Source organism: Egretta garzetta, unplaced genomic scaffold, assembly GCF_000687185.1.
Source record: "Egretta garzetta isolate BGI_Z169 unplaced genomic scaffold, ASM68718v1 scaffold13, whole genome shotgun sequence".
NCBI classification, from domain to species: Eukaryota; Metazoa; Chordata; class Aves; order Pelecaniformes; family Ardeidae; genus Egretta; species Egretta garzetta.
In genome coordinates, this window is record NW_009259239.1 from 371070 (window position 1) to 394751 (window position 23682).

At 39.1% G+C, this 23682-nt stretch overlaps 1 protein-coding gene across 1 annotated transcript in view; it reads right to left on the reverse strand.

The window, feature by feature from the left end:
* The window catches only part of TBC1D31 (TBC1 domain family member 31), a 25369-nt gene extending 1712 nt beyond the window's left edge, over positions 1–23657 (reverse strand). Inside the window, exons 1-21 of the mRNA XM_035891586.1 lie at positions 23617–23657; positions 21868–22014; positions 21187–21302; positions 19118–19296; positions 16116–16267; positions 15527–15686; positions 15092–15292; positions 13714–13887; positions 12784–12863; positions 12538–12684; positions 12140–12273; positions 11010–11143; positions 10230–10409; positions 8987–9219; positions 8239–8391; positions 6377–6512; positions 5363–5455; positions 3459–3599; positions 2244–2438; positions 1663–1813; positions 625–741 (exon numbers count right to left, since the gene is read on the reverse strand). Of these exons, the coding sequence (XP_035747479.1) occupies positions 625–741; positions 1663–1813; positions 2244–2438; positions 3459–3599; positions 5363–5455; positions 6377–6512; positions 8239–8391; positions 8987–9219; positions 10230–10409; positions 11010–11143; positions 12140–12273; positions 12538–12684; positions 12784–12863; positions 13714–13887; positions 15092–15292; positions 15527–15686; positions 16116–16267; positions 19118–19296; positions 21187–21280 (2854 nt within the window). The 5' untranslated portion in view covers positions 21281–21302; positions 21868–22014; positions 23617–23657. The remainder of the gene's footprint in view (positions 1–624; positions 742–1662; positions 1814–2243; positions 2439–3458; positions 3600–5362; positions 5456–6376; positions 6513–8238; positions 8392–8986; positions 9220–10229; positions 10410–11009; positions 11144–12139; positions 12274–12537; positions 12685–12783; positions 12864–13713; positions 13888–15091; positions 15293–15526; positions 15687–16115; positions 16268–19117; positions 19297–21186; positions 21303–21867; positions 22015–23616) is intronic.
* Positions 23658–23682: the final 25 nt, after the last annotated feature.

The window sequence follows — 23682 nt, forward strand, 5'->3', positions numbered from 1 at the left end:
GCCACGCTTCTCCTGATGCAGCCCAGAGTACAGTTGGCCTTCTGGGCTGCCAGTGCACATTGCCAGCTCATGTCCAGCTTTTCATCCACCGGCACCCCGAAGTCCCTCTCAGTGGGGCTGCTCTCCATCCTTTCTTCCCCCAACCTGTATTGATACCAGGGGTTGCCCCGACCCAGGTGCATGACCTTGCACTTGGCCTTTTGAACCTCATGAGGTTCACACAGGCCCACCTCTCCAGCCTATCCAGGTCTCTCTGGATGACATCCCGTCCTTCTGGCGTGTCAACCGCACCACTCAGCTTGGTGTCATCTGCAAACTTGCTGAGACAGCGAGATCGAGTGTACCCTATGTCATTGATGAATACGTTAAACAGCACCGGCCGCAGTACAGACCCCTGAGGGACACTGCTCTCATAACACGACACACTGCAGGCACTCCCTACCTGTGCTGCCCCTGGTAACGAAGACATTTTTTCAGGTGTGAAATAGAATACAACAATAAACTGGTTTACTATCCCCTAAACACCTGCACAACCAATAATGACTCAATCACACAATTAAGTGTTCCAGTAATGCTTCTGAAATTAAATGTTAAAGGAAGGAGGGTCCTAACTTAGAAACTTACGGTGTGATGATGACTCTGATGCAGACAAATCATTCAGACAGATGTTTCCAGACCGTGGCACCTGCTGGAGTTCTACCCCTCTCTCTGGACGTCCAGCCTTTAAATCACACAGCCTCTCTGTGGGAAATGGGGAGAAGGATTCTTTGTAAATTAAAAGTGTTTAAATTTCTAGTGAATTTTTTTCTAGCTTGAGGTGAAACAGTTTTTCTCCAGGAAGCAAAACTGGAACAATCACTCACTCCAGCTAATGGCAAGTACAATTTGCTCAGAATTAGAAGTCAATGTTTCTAGTCTACGGGTCAAAGCTATGCCTCACTGTGTTTCATTTTAAGAAATTACAGCTCCACATGTGCTGTTTCGTCCTATATAATTAATCTTCTGACAAATGGGCCACTCAGATCATGTGGAATACAGCTACTCGTACTTGCAGTTCTAGGAGGAGACACCCATTTTAATAATTTGCAGTTGCAAATTACTCCATATTAAAAACATTAGGCAAATAAGGGCAAAGTCTGAAAAAGTTCGCCCAAAGCAATATTAATCACCTAATTTTAATACTAATCACTAATCTTGTGCGAGCTTTGCAGAGACAGGGGAATAGGAGAAATATCTGCAAAAACACACAAATGCAGCATTTGAGAAGGATGTACTGGCCAATTCTGGAAGCGCATAAATCTTTTTTTCCTGCGAACACCCACTTGGCAAAGTCACTTGTTGGCAGTGAGTCTGCTGTTCTTTACATTATTTGACAGAGGATTTCTAAGGGACGTGATTTTATGATCGGCTTAAGCTGATCTAAACCTGTGCTCCTACCAAAAATGCCATTTATATTGCTGCATCTGAGAGAAAGGGATCTCAGTTTGATACCTAAGTCTGGCCTGATATATTGGTTTCATGAAAGAATACTGTCAAAAAGCGCTTACGGAAAGGAGTTAAGCTTAATTTTATCCCCAATAGTGGACACTTGGGTTTGTATTCAGTTGCTGAATGCTTCATGCCAACATCCACACAGGAGAACTGCATTATCTATATGCTCACCAAAATAGCCATCTTCTCTTTGCAGCTTTTCAGCCAATTCTAATGCGTCATTCATTTTGTCTTCTAAAAACTGCTTCCTGTGCTCATCTGCAGCAGCAGCAGCCTTCTGCTCTTCTTCCAGTTGAGCTTTTTTCTGTATAACTTCTTCCCGCTGTGCAATAGAGATATTAAATGTGTCCTCAACAGATGTGTCGTGAGTAAAAAGCAATTATTAAAATCATCTGGATTATTACAGGCTAAACTTCACCCTTAAATCAAAATATGTTATTAAGGTCAGTGAATGTTTCTTTTTCAAAAAGTTCTCATTCAGACACCTGGAGAAATGTAAAAATCTTGGGTCAGAGGGGGGGGGAAAAAAAAAAAAAAAAGGAATTTACAGAATTAGGAATATGCTTTCCTAAGCCTAAATTATCCTTACCAATTTGCTCTAGTGTTTCCAGAAACTTCCAGTCAAGACACGGAAGGAGATTCCTAACAATATATTTCTTCAATACCTTTCAGTTTTATGCTCTACCATGTTATGGGCAAGAGACAGTTACATTTGTGCCAGTCCCACTTCAAAAAAGAAATAATGCAAATACCTTTTTTTCTTCTGCTTCCCTCACGGCCTTCAGCAGTTCTGCTTCTTTCACCCTGTTGTCCTGGAGGAGCTTGGCTATCTCTTCATAACGCTTCTCGCGGTCCTGATCATCGCGCCTTAGTTTATGCAATGCTTGCAACCTCCAGTCAGTGTCAATGCGTTTCTGCTCTGCTTTGGCTAAATGTTCTTCAGCCACCTAATAAAACATCTTTCTTACCAGGAGTACGATTACCCTATTTCAAGTACACAGCCTTATGTACAGATAAGATGAACTGAAGTGTTCTCCACTACCACTGTCAGATGTCCCAGCTGGGAGCCTGTACCTGCAGCGCCACTCCCCCATCCATTACAGCAAGCTGGCTCATTCATCAGGGCTTTCTTCTGCTGCTTCTTCATCCTTCTCATTCTTTCCCTTACTGAGGGTCTTTTCTTGTTTGGTTTGGGTTTTTTTTAATCTTTTGGAAAGATGCATCAACCCTCCCCATGATTTTGGGGATTTTGCTTTCCTAGCAGGGATTTATTATGATTTACAGGTGCAACTAACATAAGATTGCTACCTGGATGCCAATACTTCCACCCACATCCATCTGCTTCCAAAAACTGAAGGCTGTTTACAAAAATTCAGACCCATATGTTTATTTCTAGACAAAATATAAATGCAGATGCCAAGCATATGGGCAGTGGGTTAGCTGCAACTATTTTTCCAACTGTGCAGTTACAAGTTCTGAGCTTGAAAATCTGAACAATTCCTAATGTCAAGCTACACACATTCATTACCATGATCAAGAAGACAGCTTCTATAGCTGAATTCCCTGCCAAGCACTACCAACTGAAAGTCCCTTTGAGGCTTACTTTTGTTTTATTATGGTTGCAAATAACACGTGTTCCTTAACAGGAGGATGTCTTGTTCTGAAAAGCACTTTTGAGTCTTATATGCCTCCTAAGTTCTGAGAAGCAAAGCAAAGTTAGTATTCACGGCAGGCCCAGAGAACTGCAGTATTGTTTGGACACTTCAGTCAGATTTTTGAAAACCTCAAAACTTTAAACATACTGTCATAATCTATTACTATAGGTATCTAGAAATTAGATTTCCTTAGAAAATATTTTTGTATTAACTTGAACTAGTTAATTGCAATTGAAATACTATTAACTAGTACTACTTGTACTAGTTAGCATACTAACTCCCAAAATACATGTTAAGACCCAATCATCTTACTATCTGGGCTTTCTGGTTTTCTTCTCTATCTATTTCCATCAATCGCTGAACAAGGTGATCTTCCAGATCCACCCTTCTTCGATGGGCATCGACCTCTTCTTCCATTTCCTTTGTAACTGCCTCTTGATCTTTGATTAGATGCTGCCAAACACACAAACATAAATTATTGTTGCTAAGCTACTAATCCACATTTGTAATTCTGCCTCTTTCACATTTATTAGAATTTAATTACACTAGTATTTGAATATATCCACACATCTCAAAGCACTACATATCATAACTGTCCAAGAAAGTGATAGTCCCTGCTGTTTAATCCGCTTGGAATTACACTAAGCCCGAGTCCTCACAGTGGTCTCGCAGGTGATATAATTCCATTCCCTGGATTACAGTGGGGCATAAAAGCAGAATTCCAACTTAAATGAATTAGACTCACCATGAAAATATTCTACACTTTTATGGCACATTTTAGCCAAAACCTCAAAATGTTTCACAAATATAAATCATGTTTCGTGGTACGGGGACTTATAATAAACACTGCAGAGCTTGAATACAGAGATGATTTGCCAAAGTAGTATGAATCAGCAGTAGATCTAGAAATAGAATTTTAACTCTCACCACCTTTTCTTCACATTCATCGGGGCACATCTACAGAGTTTTCTGGAAAAGATGTGACCCCTTCCCAGGCCTGCAGGAATCTATTGAGCTGTGTCAGCAGGGTCCTGAAGCAAAGTTAACACACACAGCCTTCTAAGCTTGAGTATAGCCCCTCACCAACGGCAGTAAAACAGTCAGTTCAGGGCACAGGCAGGGAAAGCCTGTCTACACAGACTGTTGTGGGCAGACATACATCCTCAGTTAGTTAAGTAATTGCTACCTCTCTAGCCTAAAGAGGCTGATCCCTGTAGAAATAGTTCCCTTAAACAGCTGACTTTACATGTACTGGAACACAAATGAGCTTAGCCTGGTTTAGGTTACGTAGCCACAACACAGCTGGCTGTGTCTTTAATAAATAAATGCTAAAAGAAACTTAGCCCAGTTACGCTCAGCATGGGTTATAAAAAGTTTATGTCCAAAAGCTTTAAAAAGCCAAATATAAGTGGACAACATACTTCAAAATAAGGATTAGCTATCTGGATCTCCACTTCTGCCTGCATTCCATCAGATCTGCAGGTATGCAAGACTGGCACATGTAGCTGGGATTTTTAAATACTTCACTTACTATTTCTAATCAAAACGGACATTACTAAAAGTCTTCCACTGGCAGCCTTACTTTTCAGTCATTATTTATAATCAACTTATATTTAACTTTAAACAGTAGTATTGATTAAGCCCCTTTATTACTGAAGAGTGATCTTTCTGAATTGTAAGTCAGTCATTTGAGAAAGGAACTGCACATTCCCCATGAACCACCCATTCCTTTTTGCTTAATGATGTTGTTGGCAATTAGATATTTTTTCATCAACTACATCAATCTGCTATACTGTCCTCTCCAGAAAATGTAGATATATCTGGATACCACAGATGAAAAGGTGGGAGTTTCTGGGATGAGGAACATATTGTTATAGACTTATTTCTTATTTACACGTTTCTCGCTTCTCTCAACCAGCCAAGCACACAGATAAACCCTGCAGCAATCAAATGATACCTCTGCACAGGAGAAGAATAAAATGGGGAGGATATGGGTATTTTCTCCCAGAAAAACAGGTAACAGTGAGTTCTACTAATGCTTTTATTAAAAGTTTATTCTAAAAAAGGTATCAGAGAGGAAAAGGGTAAAAAAAAAAAAAAAAAAAAAAGCCCGCTTTTTCTTCACAAAGTCTGCTTGAATGAACACAACTGAATCTGAGAACTGCAAAGGAAGAACCACTAAATATAAACATCTGTATAGAATCCCTAAGAACTACCTGTTCAAAAAGCTGTCTTTGTGATTCAAGTTCCATCCTTCGTACTTCTACATCTTGAACAATAGCAGCTGTTTCCTGCTCTCTCATGGATGCCTTGAGGAGAAGAGAAACACGTGAAATACAGCAAAGGAGAAATTCTTCCCCCTTAAAAAAACAGTATCAAGAAAAATGTCCAAAACCCCAAGGCACACCCTACTTCTAAATTCTAGTTAACTTTCCATCAGAACATGAATAATGGAAAATACTGCATATCGAAAGTACAGGGCAAGGTGGAAAAGAGGCACAGGAATAGTTTTGCATCCAGCCAAGCATATTAGGGAAATGTCAGGCTTGATCTAGTGCTAATCATCTGCCAGATGCAGCTCCAAATTGAACGAGACTCCGAACCCAGAACACTGAGGAGGACTGCACACAGACAGGGCAGCGGCCACTTTGCACCTGGCAGAACCTGTGCTGAGCTGGAGCTAACAAATCTTACAGTGCCCTGACTGTGGAAACACACACACAGCTGCACTGTGCTCTGCAAAGCGCGATGCTGAGACACAAGGAATGGCCCTGCAGAGACACAATTCATGCCCATGAGGTTCAAAAGCTTCCACTCTCAGCATCTGCATGCCATGGTGCTCGAGCTAGTAACATGGGACAGAGCCAGGCCTGGCCAGAGGCTGCTGCAGAGCCTCTCAATCAATGGCAGACTTAATTTGCAATCTGGACATACAGCCCACAGACAGCTGAGAATTCACTAGTCCTTTAAGGAGCTCATCACATTTTTCAACACTGCTGATATACAGATGAATCTGGCTTTTCTCAGGAATTTTGCCAGTTAAAACAAGCCAGTAGAACATAGTAAGTGCCAAATAAAACTGTTAAATTATGCATTTACCTTCTCATGCTAAATACACCTCTGGGCTCACAAATCACAGCATATCAACTGAAATTTTAGTTATGTGTTTTTTCCTTGTTTATTTTCACTCACAAACCTTCAAGAAAAGAATTGCTTAAGCAATACTCAGCCTTTCTTGCAATTTCATCATCAAGACGTTTCAGTTCCATTTGACGCTGATCCTGCTGGTACTTCAGAAAACGCCTTCTCGAAGCATCTAGAAATTGTAGTTCCTTTACTTTCAGTTCTCTTTTCACAGCAGCTAGTCTTCAAAGCCACAATGAACAGAAACAAGGGGATTTATATATATGAAAGGTCAGTAACAAAGAGCACAAACTTGCACTGCAGTTATACATTAGTTACTGTGAGCTAATCTCTAACTTAAAAAGCTCAGGACAAGTTGCTTTCTTTCTTTCAAATTGTCCAGTTTTCATTTGCAAGACAAAATTAAAGTCACAGACACACAGATATCCTCTAATAGCAACGTCCCCAAATAAGCTTTCAAGTCCTGTGCCCTATTTCTGTTCTACTTCAATAAGCACTAGTTTACTATTGCAATAATCCAGAACTGGAAACTATTCCTTAGAATAATTGCCAGTGTCCTGGTACCTATTTCTGCACAAAATTAGTCCTAAATTTATTTGGAAAATACCAAACTCTTTCACAGAATCACAGAATGGCAAGGGTTGGAAGGGACCTCAGGAGATCATCCAGTCCACCCCTCCCTGCTAAAGCAGGGTCACCTAGAGCAGGTTACACAGGACTTCATACAGGCGGGCTTTGAATATCTCCAGAGAAGGAGACTCCACAACCCCCCTAGGCAGCCTGTTCCAGTGCTCTGTCACCCTCAAAGTAAAGAAGTTCTTCCTCATATTCAACTGAAACCTCTTATGTTTCAGTTTGTGCCCATTGCCCCTTGTCCTGTCACTGAGCACCACTGAGAAGAGTCTGGCTCTGTCCTCGTGACACCCACCCTTAAGATATTTGTATGTGTTGATGAGGTCCCCCCTCAGTGTTCTCTTCTTCAGGCTGAACAAGCCCAACTCTCTCAGCCTTTCCTCATAGGGGAGATGCTCCAGTCCCTTTATCATGCTAGTTGCTCTCCTCTGGGCTCTTTCTAGGAGTTCCTCATCTTTCTTGAACTGGGGAGCCCAGAACTGGACACAATACTCCAGGTGGGGTCTCACCAGGGCAGAGTAGAGGGGGAGGATAACGTTTCAAGGAACAAAATCACAAACTCAAGAATTAGTTTGCAAAGAAAGGCTCACTGCCCTCTAAAAAAAACCCCAAACCCCACCTTACTCTGTAGGTTACAGAGGTTTAAGAGAAGCACCTGGAGATGTGGTGCTTAGGGACATGGCCTAGTGATGGATCTGGGAGCGTTAGGTTAACGGTTGGACTCGACAATCTTAAGGGTCTTTTCCAACCTAAATGATTCTATGATTACTTGTAGTTGATCTAAAAAATCATGGAGATGTTGAAACTCTCTTAAACCTTCACAACTGCAAAATGTACAAACTAAGAGTTCAGCTTCAGTACTATCATAACCCTTTGCTCAGCAACTGACATATAAAGCAGTCTTTTTTTCTAAATCCACAAGAAATACAAGAATGTGTACAGTCACTGATACTGTAAGTGGCTCTTATATTTGTGGCGTGAGTCTGCCCACAGTGCAACTCCGAAGTCTCAGTGTGAAACATGCAGCAATCGACTGCTTAAAAGCATTCACAATCCGAAGAGACCAGACAAAAGGCTGGGAGCTGAGACAGAAATATGAAGTGACTTGGCCTCTAATCTGCTGTATTCCCTCAGGCAAGGCAGTAATACAACCCAGATCACTTCATTCCCACACCAAAATCTGACCCACCAGACCACACTGTTTTCCCACATTACAATTTATACAAATTAGTGGCTATTTCTTCTTTATTCATGGTTAAAAATGTAATAGCAGGATACAGTAGCAAGGCCCCTAATGCTTCTCATATTCTAATACCTCTGCCTCTGTTCTGCCAGCTTCTCTTCTTCTACCAGTAGCATTTTTCGCCTCTGTTCTTCAGCTTCTCGAAGTAATTCCTGCTTTCGATACCAGGCTTCATCTTCTGCTTTCCGTTCCTGTGCTTTAGCCTCTAATTCATGCGCTAATTGTCTAAATGGAAGGAGACCACATGTTAACAATTCAAGCCAAGCATCAAGAAATTACTTGATTACTTAGAAATCGATGACAAAGAATGACTGAAATGAGATGTCATGAAAGAGTATGGCATCCCTCATAGGTACTGATAAAGTACATAAGGAAGAGTTACAATACTGGCTGTTACAGACAACAAGGTGTTGCAGGTGAGTGCCGATATTTTCTTCCTCACATTCTTAACAAAAAATAGTCTCTAAAGGTGCCATGGCATCATGGTACCCACTGACTTCAACAGCAAGCTAAGAACTCTTCACAAAGTTGGACACTACAAAAGCCAGTAGAGCTTTAGGCTCTGACTTACAAGCTTTCAAGTTTGAAGACTTGCAGCCCAATGTTTTCTGTGAATTAACAAATATTTTTTAAGATAAGACTACCAATCTAACTTAAAAATGCATCAAACCAAGTAAATCTTAACCTTTAGCAGCTATTTAAAGTCATTGTCCTGAATTTTTTTAACTCTTTCTTCTCAAGCACACATTACAACAGAAAAAGGCAATTGTGTCCACCTGTCCCCCCAGTCTGATATTGTCTTCAACTTTCCCATTAATACCTCTCTCGTAAGTATTCAATTTCATCCTGTCTGATCCTCTCCAGTTCCCGAGTTTGATAATCCACAATGAACTCGGGATATTTATTAAATACAGGGTACTGTCCTTTTGTAAGTGGTATGAAGTCATCAAGCATACGCTGTGGATGGATATCTAGTGGTGTAGCCTCCATAAGATGATAAGCTTCCTTAATCACAACGTTAATGTCCAGGTTGTTACGATGATGAAAGAAATACTGCAAGAGACATTCTACATTTACATTCTACAAAAGATTAAGCAAGTTTTGTAATATGCCTATTTGGGAATAATTAGGTAAATTAGCAAGATCTATATTCCAAAAGTTGATTTAAAGAGGGATTATTAAGTTAGCCCTACCAATTAGTAAAATATCACTGGGTCAAATGACTTGAAGCAAACCTCTTCAAGTTGTAAGAGTATGCTCTGGTTCTTTTCCTTCTCTTCAAATGGCAGTTGCGTAAGGGATCTGGAAAGCTAAGTGTGAATTTAGAGTGTCCAAATGCCTGCACGAACACTCCTACCACTGGATAAACCTTCCTCCGCTTCTGGTGTTCAAACATGAAGCTTGGAAGTTCCTCTTCTTGAGGGACTATTCTTCCTGTCAAAGATCTTATTCACCAAGAAAATCTTTAAATTGGTTATTATTAAACATAGCAATAATGTTGTCTGTTTGATGTCTGTCAAACTGACTGCTCACAAGCACATTTTCAAGGTGGAACCCTTTGTTTGCCTACAGATGTTTTCATATGAAAAAACCTCCTCCCCGCATGTAAGGCTAAACATAAAGAAACATTTTCATTTAGCTTCACAGAACATCAAATAATACTGCCTAATTTTGCAAATCGGAAAGCAAAATAATGAAACAACATGACAGAATGACTGTGTCTTGTCTCCACAGGCACAAGTTCATATTAGATCCCCAAAAAAGAGGCAGAATTATTTTGTGGTTGATGAACTATGACATTTACAAAATGGCTTTTAGTGGCATTAGAAAGCTAATGAAAGCTTTTAAAGATCTCATAGCATGAAACTGCAGGAAAATGCTCAGTATTTTGCTCATTTATTGTATATTTGTCAGGTACTAGATGTCATTGTTCAGAAATAAGTAATAATATATTAATGTGGAAATGAAACATCTCCTTCTAACCTCTGTAACAACAGATAAATGTTTTATACGTCTGTGCAGGCACACTTTCACATGACTGACTTAAATATGAAGATGTTTACCTCAAAATCCCGTGTTTGATTACAGTGAAGCAAGGGAGCTCTGGAACATATAATATAGGCAACAACAATCATTAGAAAGTACGAAGGATGGTTGGAGAAGATATTGTCAAAGACTTTCAGCCATTCTTCTCTTGTTAGAACCTCAGAGAACAGTGTTTCTAGAAGAGGCCAAGCATACACCTACATTATTTGGGAAAATTGACAAAATAATCCATTAGTGCCATTTTACCATTCCTTTTAAATAAATAATATCAATTTTTCTTGCCTTATACTGAGAATCTATTGGTTTGTGAAAGAAACAGGAACTTAACCAGAATATTTGAAGATAAAAATTATCATCAACTATAAACATTCAAAATTAATATGGGGTGATTATAAATAAACTTCTTATTTCACTGGATGTCTAGATCTTCTGTTTAGATCTGTGAAGCTAAATTCATCCCTAATGATAAATAGGGATTACAAAATTAATTCCCCACACCCACGTCCGCTTTAAAAAAAAAAAAACCAACTACATTTATGATTTGATAAGTAGATTTTCAAGCAACGTAGACTTGAAAGCAAAGGACTGCTAAGAACTACAGTAGCATGTACATGAGATTTATGATCATGGAAAAGGAAAAATTGCAGGAAAGCAACGATACATTCTTTACACTCTCATATCACTCACTGTTATTTAATGAAAACTCCCTCAAAAAAGAATTACTTCCAAACAAAAGACTAGCGCACTATCATTCACTGCAGTGACACTTTATATACAAAAGCTGGCTAGAATATTACCTGTGAAGTCACATTGCATTTTATTAAATGCTGAAGTAGTTCTTTGTCATGATGTGCCAAAACATTCTCCATCATACTAAGGACATTAACTGGAGGATTGGGAAAATACTCAAACCAGTGTTGACAAAAATTAACTGAAAGAGAAAAAAAAAAAGGCCAACACAATCCACTGTAATCCAGAGTGATAGACTCTTTTCAGCCTTAAGGTTTGGTTATAAAGAGTATAAATTTAAGAGGTAGTTTTAGGCAGCAAAACCTATTTAAGATATTCCCATCTCTCCTCTTTCCTAGCATTTATTCCTAATCCATTCCCACACTTCACTGCTCCTGCAGCTGTACTGGCATTAAGTGTTTGTGTCAGTACACTGTGAACCAGACTGGGGAACTAATCTGGCTCAAAAATAAAATGAAAAAAAGTCCGTGTGCTGTGGTTGCAGGCAGATGGGAATACTTAAACCGGTATTTCTGTCTCATGAAACTACAGCCTGGATCAAGTAATTTTTAACATACTAAGAATAATTTCCGTAAACTTGGATACTTATTCACTAACAGCATGTGTTTGTAAAGTGGGTATGTATGCTTGGCAGCACATATCTTCTGTAGACTTAGCAGCAGCTGCAACAACTAATTTAAGTGTAAAGCACTTTAATTTAGAACGTTTCTTCAGAAGACAGCCGTAGCCAGCTTTCAGCCAAATGTCTCATTTTGAGTTACCACATGCTTAGGACAACTAAACATGGTCAAACTTTAAAAGAGATCATTCCCTTTTGACTGGGAGTGGGCGAAGGGGTGGGGGTGCGTGACTACTTTTCCCAGGTCTCTCAGATTTTAGTTATGATATAATTATGCTAGATAGATTTGTTTTAGTGATTAGACGTTACAAATACTGTTAAACTGCTAACTTTTTGCTAGAAACACTGCAAAAGGAAGTCTAATGTCTTGGTTTTATTTAAAAGCAGGTTTTTGTTTTAAGCACACAGTCGCTACATGTTAATTCCTGGCAACACCTTTAAAAGGGAGCCTGGTGACCTCTTAGGAAATACCTCATTCATTTCATCAGGAAAAGCTCTTTTGCATGGGAAAGCTTAAACATGTTGCAGCACATTTGAGTCTTTAAAATCATTGCTTACCTACTACTGTAGCAACAACTTCAAAGCAGATCAGCTGGTTGTTCTGGAATAATTTTACAAATGGGAATGCTAGCAAAGGAATATAAGGCGTCTCAGCAAAGATAGCAGACCAGTGAGCTAGAGCTGATAAGGTCCTATACACAAAGGCAAACAAAGGTGTAGAAAACATCGATCCAAAACCAAACAAAAATTTGCACTACAGAACCACAACATAGAAAGACTGTAAACTTCAAGATAGATGCAGGATTACACGAGTTATAAAACCAAAATTACATGAGGGTACTACTATTTCATTCTAGAATTTTCCATACAGCTGATTCCATCTATTAGATACATTTCAGATCACTATATGAAAATAAAAATTATAATATTTAAATAAATATAAATATATATTTTACCTCTGTAAAACTCTCAGCAGTTTCCTACTTTTGATGGGATACTCATTTTGAATATTCACAAATGCACTGTGGGTACCCTTATCTATGAGGCTACTGAATGCTAAGTGGTTTTCAGGAAGCTGTAATAAGGAACGCCAAACAAACATCCTGCAATTAAAATGCAGACTTAGTCAAGCAACTTCTTCATAGGCCAGTAAACACAAGCAATTTTATTTTGTGCAAGCATGAACATGCACACAAACATACCTGTACTTTGCTGGATATTCTCCAAATCCTTTCAATAAGGCCCGCAGACGTTTCTTGTTTAATCCACCTGGCAATTCGTTCTACAAGATAGGGGATCAACAATAAATGTAAGGATTCGCCCTTCATAATCTCTTTCCTTGCACTCTAATTGATGATAGTAGCTAAATACTGAAGTTCCTAACATAATATTTAAAAAAATAAATATGTGTACTGCTATCTGTAACATAATCCTAGGTATTTCAGCAACAAAAAAGATAATTCAAAAGATCATTCATCTACTGAACTCAAAGAACAGCTGCCATTGATTTCAGTCAGAAGCAAATCAGACCCTAACTGACTAAACTATATATAATTAAATGATGGATATAGCCAAACCATAAAGAATATCGACATAAAGAATAGATCATATTGTAATGAATGTTACAGGAGGATATAGATATAAATCTGTGTATATATATGTGTGTGCGTATATATGAGAATATATATACGCATATGAGATGCAAGATAAAGACACAGAGAGAAGATGGCACAAAGATGACAGAAGGGAAATAAATGTAACAGTAATGCATCTTCTAAATAATTAATAAAAAATTAAATGGCTTCTAGGCAGACATTTTAGAGGTGCCAGTTTCCTAGCAGGGAAGCAGATCAGAGCTAGCAAATATCCAAATGTGTCACAGCTTGCTTTAACAACTTCAGAGGTACCCCAAGCTGACTTGGAGGCAGCTCTGGCTGTGTCACGTAATAGTGGAGTACGGGCTAAACAGAGAGAGGAAATGGCATTAGAACTCCCTCAATCCCCTCTCTGCTCAAACATCCAAGTGAATCGGTGCCTGAACTTGTTCTTTAAAGTAAGCAGATAAATATTTTTTTGCAATGAAATTTAAATGCTGCAGACTGGAGAACAAAATATTTGCAACTTCTTCCTACCTCTTTATTTTCAAGTGATGTGTTCGCTTGCAGATTGAGCAATCTGGTTTGAATTATGCTTCCTTTAGATTTCAAAGGCTGCTCTGACCTTCCTGAAGTCACTCTTGTCAGTTTATTTGCTTTTGATGTGCACTTGGCCCAATCTTCTACTACTTTGAACATGGGTGGTGGAGGCTAATATTAAGTGAAAATACCGCAGTTAACATCTTGTAAAACAGATTAAATAACACTGTAATTTGACGTTTACTCTATTTTGTGCCATATTTTTGAGCTTGATGGCCATAGCAAGAATAGAGCCACATTTATACCATAAATAAATATATATGGACTGTATACTCCTGATTAAGTATGCCAGTGAATAAAACTGCTGTAATAAACTAGAAAGACTGTGAGAAGGTTTATGTAGCTTCCAAACCAACTCAAACGTCATGTTATTTCCTTGTTTAGCAAATATTAAAATATAATTGGGACAGTATAAATGTGTATCATGTACTGTTCAGGTTATTTACTTTAGCGTGTTTCTCAATGTCACTAAAATATTTTGCATTTCTATAGCACCAGTTGAAAAGAATACAAAAGACCTTTACAAACTTTAATTAGTCTTCAGTGTCAGGGAGGTATTAATTCAGTGTTGGAGATTGGGAAAGCAAGTAACAAAGTGGATATCCCAGTTCATGTCAAACCGGCAGCAAAAGTGCAAATGGAATGCACGCATGACATCTTTACACATCCTTCCTCAGCTCCGACTCCATCATTAGCCGAAGCTGGTTGCTGTTTACTTCAAAGACATGGTGATTAAAGATATATGGAATTCTGGATTTAGAAACCTGACTCTCATTAATAAATTACTTTAATAAAATAAGAACTGGTATTTAGAATGTTTGTTATTTAGGAAGGATTAGGAGTATGATTGTGCCACAATGATGGATGCTGGTATACATTAGCACAGCAAGAAGAACAAAATCACCGTAACAAAAGCACCATTCATGCCTGCAGTTTAAGACAGCACCGCTTGCAAAACTGTATTTCCTTTAGGAAATGGAACAGAAGCAGCACAATTACGCTGTTTCCATCTCCCCCAAAACGTCCTTACGAAGAGAAATTGTTCTATTGCTGTAGAAAGAAATATCTCCCTCTCCTCCCAACATCAGAAGCACAGTGATATATATATATATATACACACTTTAAAACCATCGTATTACCTGGCAGGCTGGAGTAACTATGAAGGGAACTCTACAAACCACTTTTTCTTTATTTGTGCTGTTAAATATGGCACTCCAACACGTGTCTGCAAACTACTGCTGATACAAAAGTTATGTGGACAAGGATCAACTTCCATGGGATTTATTGTTGTTTTAAGAAATGTAACACACTCTACCTTATTTCCTTCTTGAGTCAAAGCTTGGACACTATATAAATTAAGGCTACCATTTTCCATTACTGATGCAATATACCGTCCATTGGGGCTAGCTGTTGCTGTACTAATTCCTTCTTCATGGCTTCCAATGACAAAAAGAAGTTTGCATGTTCCTATATGGATAAATCTCATAATATTATCTTGACTTAACACTCCAAGGACCTATAAGTTAAAAGGATTCAACAATTAATATTGTCTATGTAAACCAAAGAGGAATACCCAATTCAGCAATGACATTCCCTTAAGCTAAAAGAGCAACTGAGCAAACACTTAGCACAGTAACTTTCCTTTTGTATGGTATGGGCCCGTATCCCCAGTGTCCCCCAAAAGCCCTCAAAGTATGCGTTGAATCAACTAACCAAATATTCCAGCCTTAAGCTTAGTAAAAAACCTGACCTGATTGGAGCCGCCATCAAAACTGTCAGGGAGGAATTCCAGGTGACGGACAGCTCGTACTTCTGCAGGCATCTGGATTATTCGTATCAACTGCTTTGATTCTAAACACCATAAGTGAAGATGATTTGATTTTCCACCAGCTACAAAAATCCGTCCATCTCTGGATCACAGATGAGGCAAAGTTTCCATCAGAATACTATCATTTAAGTTAGTATTAGCTAATTTAATTAGCTACTAGTACATTTCCTTCTATGCCCTCACATCACTTTTGAGTCTGTCATTACTCCTGTTGTACTCTCCTGAAAGAACAAGATAGCTCCCAAATAATAAAATTTGCTTTTTTAAAGGACACTTTAAACCTCATTTTAGTGGTCATTAAAAATCAACTTAATTTATTTCAACTGCTATGGGACTGTAATGAAAACTGCTATTGGTGCTTGCTGAAAGTATCAGTGACAGCAGAGTTCAAAAGCTTATCATAGTCTATCGCTCAATACTTCCATAAAACATTACAAATAAGGAAAGAAAACCTGTTTGAAAACAACAATTTTTGTAGTCCACCTTTAGAATGTTTAAAATAGCAATTTACCTGGTAACTGCAAAGACCTTATAAAGTAATACAGAACCTTCTACAGGAGTTGGCAACTGGTATTTACAGTGAAGAGTATCAAATTCCCATGCAAAAACAGAATTATCTTTGAAACAGCTGAGGATGGTGTTACTCAATGGAAGGAAAAAAACCTGGAAGAATATGGAAAAGAAAAAAATGGACTATGTTGTCAAGGAAGTACCCTTTAAATTGGACCAAGGTACATGGCAGAATGAAATACAGCAAGAAACCACGACAGTATGGCTACTACTGTAACTGTGTGATGCAGCTGCAATGCAAGGCAGCGGCCTCCCCTTCTCCTGCTACAGCCCAGGCAGGCCCACTCTCCCTTGCACTGGTTCAAAACTTGTTGTGCCCTTTGCTACGCCAGTTTAACTCAACAAAATCTTTATGTTATTTTTATGACTGTTAAACCATCTTGTGGAGGTTTCTGATGAGTGCCAGAGAGGACGCAATACAAATGGTGGGAACAAGAACGCAGGAGCAGGAGAGGACGGAAGACATGAGCTAGAACTGGTCACTCAGCAACTGTTTGTTGCATCTTCCACAAACTGGCTTCAGCAAATAGCACCAAGAGCCTGAAAATGCACTCTATGAAGCATTCACCTTTAAACTCCTTAGTTTTACATACAACTACTAAAACTAAAAAATATTACAGAGTTTAGCACTGTGTTCTCTAACTATGAAGTGCAGATTTTTACTGTGAAGATGAATGAAGATAAAACCAAAATTCTTGTAAATATATTTTTTCAGTTATTCTGAACATGTTTATTGTTTATGTGTAATCTCAATAAGAAAAAAATTGGAATATTTACATTTTTGGATGTCAAATTCCTGCTTAATGACAAATTATTGTTTAGATCAGAGGTTCTATTTTGGTAGCAGCACATGCAGCTCCAGCAAATTCCCTGTACCTACGATTTTGAAGGCTAAATTTAAAATGTCTTCTGGTATCTGAACACTGAGGGACTACCTGAAGAATTCACTGGCTGAGATTTACAGTCAGTGCTACAAAGTTCAGAGTTTTGGTCTGAATGGTCTCTTGGGGCCTTGAAAATCTGTACATTTGGATACATTGGATGGGATTCATCTTCCTGAATGTGACAAAGTTGGATGTTCAGGCCAAATTAATCACTTGACAGTGAGCAGAAGTTACCTGTCGGGAAAGCGTCACCTCACCTACCAGTCATTTATCATACGACAGACTGAGCTGTCTTCCTCCTCCAGGGACCATGAGGAAGTTTAGACAATGAATTGAGAGCAGATGCCTACCATGCAGATAGGTGAAGTTTACATTTTGGTAAACTGGAGTACTGAACAGTTCCTCATTTTCTGCTTTGCCCTAGAAAAATACTACAAGATCGTCACAAGCAGCTGCTGAATACGCAGTGATGCTTTGAAAATGGTCATTATAGATGCCTTCTCTCAGCTCTTCTTTCTCATTTTTTTTTCCACCTGCTATTCTTACAGTGTGCAGCTCAGTCCCTGCCTTTTCAAATTAGCTTTGCCCCATACCAACTTAACAGAAGGTGTATGTTGGAGTGCAACTGGGCTTAAGTAAAGAGGCACCAAAAAGTACACTGCAGAGTGTGGTATGACACTACTATGATGGCTCAGACAGCAAGCAAGAATCCAACTTGGACAATGAGTGTCAGGGCTGCAGTCTAATAATAAATATGATCTTTAATAAAGCATTTATGGGTCTTAAATTGTGGCATGGCAATAAGTATCATTCTCTCTAAAGACAGGAAAATGAAATCCAGATAAATTGGATTATTTGCAGTGTCCTATCAGAAATGGTAGTGCCAAACCAAAAGTGCAGGTTCTTCATTCCCAAACAGTGATTTAGTCATTCAACCGTAGTTACTATTGTTTGGATTTAAAGGTCGTTTCCATGCTGTAACATCCTGATCCTACCAAATTCTAAGAGCCGTTTATCAATAAGAAGCCGCTACATGTGGCCTACACAAAGAAAGATACTGAGCAATAGAAAAATCTTGTCCACTAAAGAAATGCAGCCACCTTTGGAAGGAAGGCATAATTAGTTCAGCAACATACACTACACAACAATTTTATTAAAACAAACAAACAAAAATTTATGCATTATCTTCCACAGCAATTGCTAGGTGACTATTTCAGGCTGACAAAATTTCTGCCTGACCTAGAACACGGTGAAGAGACACAAATGAATGGCCTTGTTCTCTGCAAAATCAGCATGGCTTTTGAGTGACCAGCCTGATGAGAACTTTGGTTTGAAGTGGTGTTTGTAGGATTGCTCACTGCAGGGCAGCATGTGTGTATAAGCAACGCGCAGGCACTGCGTCAGTACTTTCTGTAGTACTCATGCCAAAGTTTGACATTTGGTGGCGCAGGCAGACCTGTTTAAAGCAGTGTAATGCTACGGAAGATGACTCCCTGACACAAACACGTCATCCTTCTCATCCCCTGTTCTTCCAGCGTGCCTGTGCAGTAAACTGAACCCAAGGAAACCACTAGGGTGAAAAGCAGCAATGTCTTTTTGCTGAGTTACTTTTCAGCTTTGTTTGTTCCCATGTTCAGTGCTTAGCGCGCATAGGAAGAAGAGCAACTTTGGAATAAGTAGCTGAATGCGGTAGGTGGTGGTGACTGTATGACACCACAACTGTTTTTTTAACCACACCCTTAAATCCCAGTATCATTCAGGTTAGAATAAATCTCCGAAGGTCCTCTGAGCCCACCCCCAGGTGAGCAGGGTCACTCTAGAAGATGGCCCCAACTTCCACATTAAATCGGGTTAGTCAAGGTCATAGCCAACCCAGTTTTGAGCATCTCTGAAGATGGAGGTTCCTTAGAAGTTCCCAACAGATCTCTACAACTACTGAGTCATGATTCCAGTGGTATGGATGATGTGATAGGATGACAGTTAAGAAGATATGCCCAAAGAACATAGAAGAGATTCAGCTGTATGCTTGTTCACCCTTTACCAATTGTTCTTTACTTACCTTCTGTATACCCACAGACTGACGAACATTCAGCTTTCTTTTTCTTTGAAAGGTGTCCAAGTCCCACAGTTGTGCTGTGTCAGCAGATGTAGTGATGGCATACCTGCCTGAGCCATGGACAGAGATGGAAGACACCGAAGAATCGTGTCCCCTCATCCAACTAACCAGCTCCTTGGTTTCTGCAGGAGTTGATGAAAAACAATGAAAAGGACATGAAAGTAATTCAAAGTGAAACAGCTACTACTTTACTCTTTATTGCCAACGCTATGCTGTGAAAGAGACTTTTAAGCATATCCAGTGTATGACCATTGACCATCAGAGCCCAACAAACAAGAAACAAAGGTATCGGTCTTCCTATAGTTATTATACCTTAGAGAAACATAACCATCTCCTCATCTCCAAGTAACAGATTTCATAAATTGTTCTCAGTTCTACACAGAAAGCCAACTTGCAAAGACTTGTTTAATTTAGACTAAGAATCAATCTTAAAAAGTCACGAACACTGTGATCAGCTAAGTTCAGCATGCCTCCTAGGCAGATTATCCAATGTAAACACCCACAGTAATCTCTAGAAGTTGAGACCGAATGTTCTTAGTTAGAATTCTCCACTTGTTTTTACTTGCATGGATGATTACACAGCTATTTACAGGTGCAAGGAAGAAAGGTTTAATGACAATAGGCTATGACTATAGAAAGGCACTGTCAGAAAGCAACACCTCATTAATTCTTTCAGAGTCCAAAACATTTTTATGCTGTGCATTGCATAATATGGAAATGACTGCTCTGACTACATTGTCTCCCACTTGTGATTGCATGACCACTAATCTTCCCCCAGCAACCAAACTGTATTCGTGGGTAGTTTGGTTGGGTAGTTTATGTTGGGTAGTTTGCCTGACAGCCCACAGGGTGGTTCCAGCTGACCTACTGCTCTGGCATCAAAGATGGGAAACGGCTATAAAGCAGCTCATGCAGCCTAACACTCAAACCTTCTGCTGTGCTTACAGACAATTCAGTGCTTAAAGCTACTGTCACATGGGAAGATGACATGGGATTACATAGTATGGCTTCCAAAGCAGGGGATGGAGCCCACCAACTAAGTATTATCTAACACACCTCTAAGGATAGGTTACCCGATACCGACTTATGTGAATAACTTTCATATTTTAAGACATTCTTTAGTACTACTTGGTATCCAGAAACAGCACCATATAAACATGCAGGACTCTGGAATAATTAAGAACTGCATCCAAAATCTAAGTTTGGTCTTACTGTGGTTGAAAGGAGGAGAAAAAGCAGAGGATTTCAGACCTTAACTATGACTATTCCTCTGTTTTGGGAAACAGCGTGTTACATTAAAACCTTCACTAATAATATCAGACCCTCAAATTGCAAGTGAGTGATTCCTATGGCTTTTGAAAAAGATTTAAATCCAGATGATGAGAGACACTACCACTGCACTTTTTGACAGGTTAAGATTAACTTATGAAGAATGAATTGTCAATGCCTTTCACCATTTAACTTCTAATCAAGACAGAGACACACAGCTGTCCTGCGAGGTTAATTTTAGGTATCGCTTTTGAATAAGGATACAGATCTACTTGCTACAGATCTACTTGCATGCTCACAAGTACTGACAGTTCTTTTAGTGTATATTGTCACTTTGTTCAACTATTTTACTGTAAATATACTTAACAACTGGTGCAGTTGAAACTAACATACTGTCAACTGATTTTAGTTCGATTTTACATACAGCACATCATTCTAAGCAAACATACAGAATCGCTTTAAAAAAGGTATCATATATAATTGCGGTCCTATGCTAGAATTCAGTTGAACAGATGCCTGCATGACTCAGTGGGAACAAGAAATGTTGACAAAGCAAAGGGTTCGTTTACCCACAGGACTATAACCCCATGGGCCCAAACTGTAGGGGTTTTTTTTGGAAGAACAGATGGCATGAAATACATAAGATTTCCATCAAGAAAACTTACAAAAAAATTCAGATTGAAACTGGAATGATACAGTTTTTTAGAACAATCCAGAAAGTAAGCTTTTAGATTTCTCCTTACCTGTATCAAAGCACTTAATGGAATAATCTGCCAAAGCCACCAGGAATTCTGTCTTTCTGCGAAGATTAAACGCCAAAGCAGTGCAAGCCTGCATTGTCCGCTGAACCAGGTTGAACCTATTTAAAAATATATGTTCTCATTATGTCAGGAAACTTTGGTTCATAATGTCACATGAATAACTTAATAAATTTCAATATATTTCACTGAGAGAAAAAAATAACTCAAAAGAGAGCAAAAAACCCATATCTAATTATGATAAATATAAAAATATTAAAACTCAGTAGTGTAAAATTGAAAAGACTGATTAATATATTTCTGCAAATGACACTACAATACGAAGTCTAACTTATTGTAATTCACGGCTTATATTATTAATTGATCGGTACTGTTCAAAGAATAACTTCTTGTGGTAGAATTTAATTGCTTAAGTTCCATGAAATTGCTGTTTGTTCAGTTTAGAGTTACAAACTACTGATCTTTTGCAGCAGCTAAACTAATAAAATAATATTTATGGAGCCTACAAGGGCTTGCAGTTTCAGCTCAGAGAAAACCACTATTTCCACATTCATGGAAAACTGAGGGTTAAAACCAGACTTGAGGCAAGCTGTCCAGGCAAGTTCCATACCTCTGAATGTTACAGATGTTAAGACAATTAAAACATCTTGATAGAAATACTCTTACCTGTTTCCATTCAAGTCAAAAACATATATATTCCCTTGGTGGTCTCCAGCAAGTAGAGAATCTCCAGAACTGTCAAAAGCCACATTCAGAAAACGTATCGTCTTTGAATGGTATCCTTTGATACTATGAATTATGTTTACTATAACTCTGTGAAGAAAGCAAGCAAAACAACTGTACTTAGAACTGTTTTATTATCACATATTTCTCCAAGACCTAGGATTAAAACATTCCTAGCTTATGGTTTTACAGTTCTAGTCATTCACAGTGTTTTATGAAAAATCGTCTTCCATGAAAAATAGGTATTTCTAGTACAAAAAATATACTAGACAAAGGAAGTAATTCGCTATGTTGGAAGGTAGTTAAGAGACACGTAAAGCAGATGGGGGAAATCTACTGTTCATGATCCTTTTAAGTGGCTCCTAGTTACCTGATTTTCAATTATATTATTAATGAATAACACTAACATACACGCTGACGTATCATCTACCAATGTATCTGAAAGCCCAATTCAGCACTCAGCACAGAAACTGGCTTTTCATTATCACTGTGAAGAAACACGCTAGAAAACTGAGAAGCTATGAATTACTGTAAGAAACCACTCGGATTGGATTGGGGTGGGGGGAAAAAGTTTTAATACCACTTCTTTCCAGAGTCTTCAAAAGCACAAAGCAAGCCATTTTCGCCATTATTCATCTGAGATATTACGGAACAAAACTTCCCGTGTTTTCACATTCTATACTTGTACCCTGCTGTTGGCATAAAATGGAGCCAGATGCAGAACTGAAGCCTGTGTGCACACTGAGCCATAAGAGGAAGGTTTTTCCAGGAAGCAGGAAATTAAGATTTGGGAGATCTGCTACTCCTGGATTTTTTGGCTAACACGGGGCAAACCAATTATTTTGTATGATCGCTCAAACTAAATATCTAAAACTGTACAGGATATTGGGAGGCTGCTTAAAGACTGCAGGGCACTTGCAGAAGACCCTGACCGTGAGTATATATGATGCCGATAGCTATCTGAGACACCAATTTCTAAGACAGAATATGCAGCCCAGTACCTGCATGCAACTGTTGGCATACAGTACAAAGTGTGAGTGAATATCAGAAGAAGGGCAGTGCAGCCACGGTACAGACTAGAGACAAAACTAATTGCACCTCATTCTGTTAAGCCCATTCTTTTGTGCAATAGGAGGGAAGGGCCATAAAAAAATCAAATTAGAAAGACGTTAAGCTAATTCAAATTATAAGTAAAATTTAGTGATGTTAGCGTCTTTAATGTCATTAAAAAACCCCACAAGCAAAGTATGACTCCTGATTCTAAAAACACCTTGAAATGTGAGTTCTTATCAGCATAGTTACAGCATCTCCCAGGACTTGCTCAACACCACTCTCTGCCTTTCAAATGTTCCTTTTGCCACTAAAGTAACCTAGGAGAATAAAGTTAGGAGTTGACAGAGCTGTGCCCACATTCCCCATGTCAGACAGCACACCGCTGCTCCAAAGCCACACTCGTACTGCCGCTCCTCAGCTCGGGCATGACAGTATTTTCCTAGCATTTCACATTTTAATTAAACTCTCGTGGGAATTCGCCTATGGTATTCTGTTCCATAGAATGAGAATCAAAAAAGCTAAACCAGAGAGTTGTCCAGGCCCTTGCCCAGCCAAGTTGCGAGGCTCTCTGAGCACGGAGGTTTCACAGCCTCCCTGGGGACCTGCTCCGCCTTCAACGGGAACGTTTCTCCCCGTTACCTAACCGGGCGTCCCCGGGCTGGACCTCCCGCCTGCAGAAGCCCCGGTGGGCTCCGGCCGGCCCTG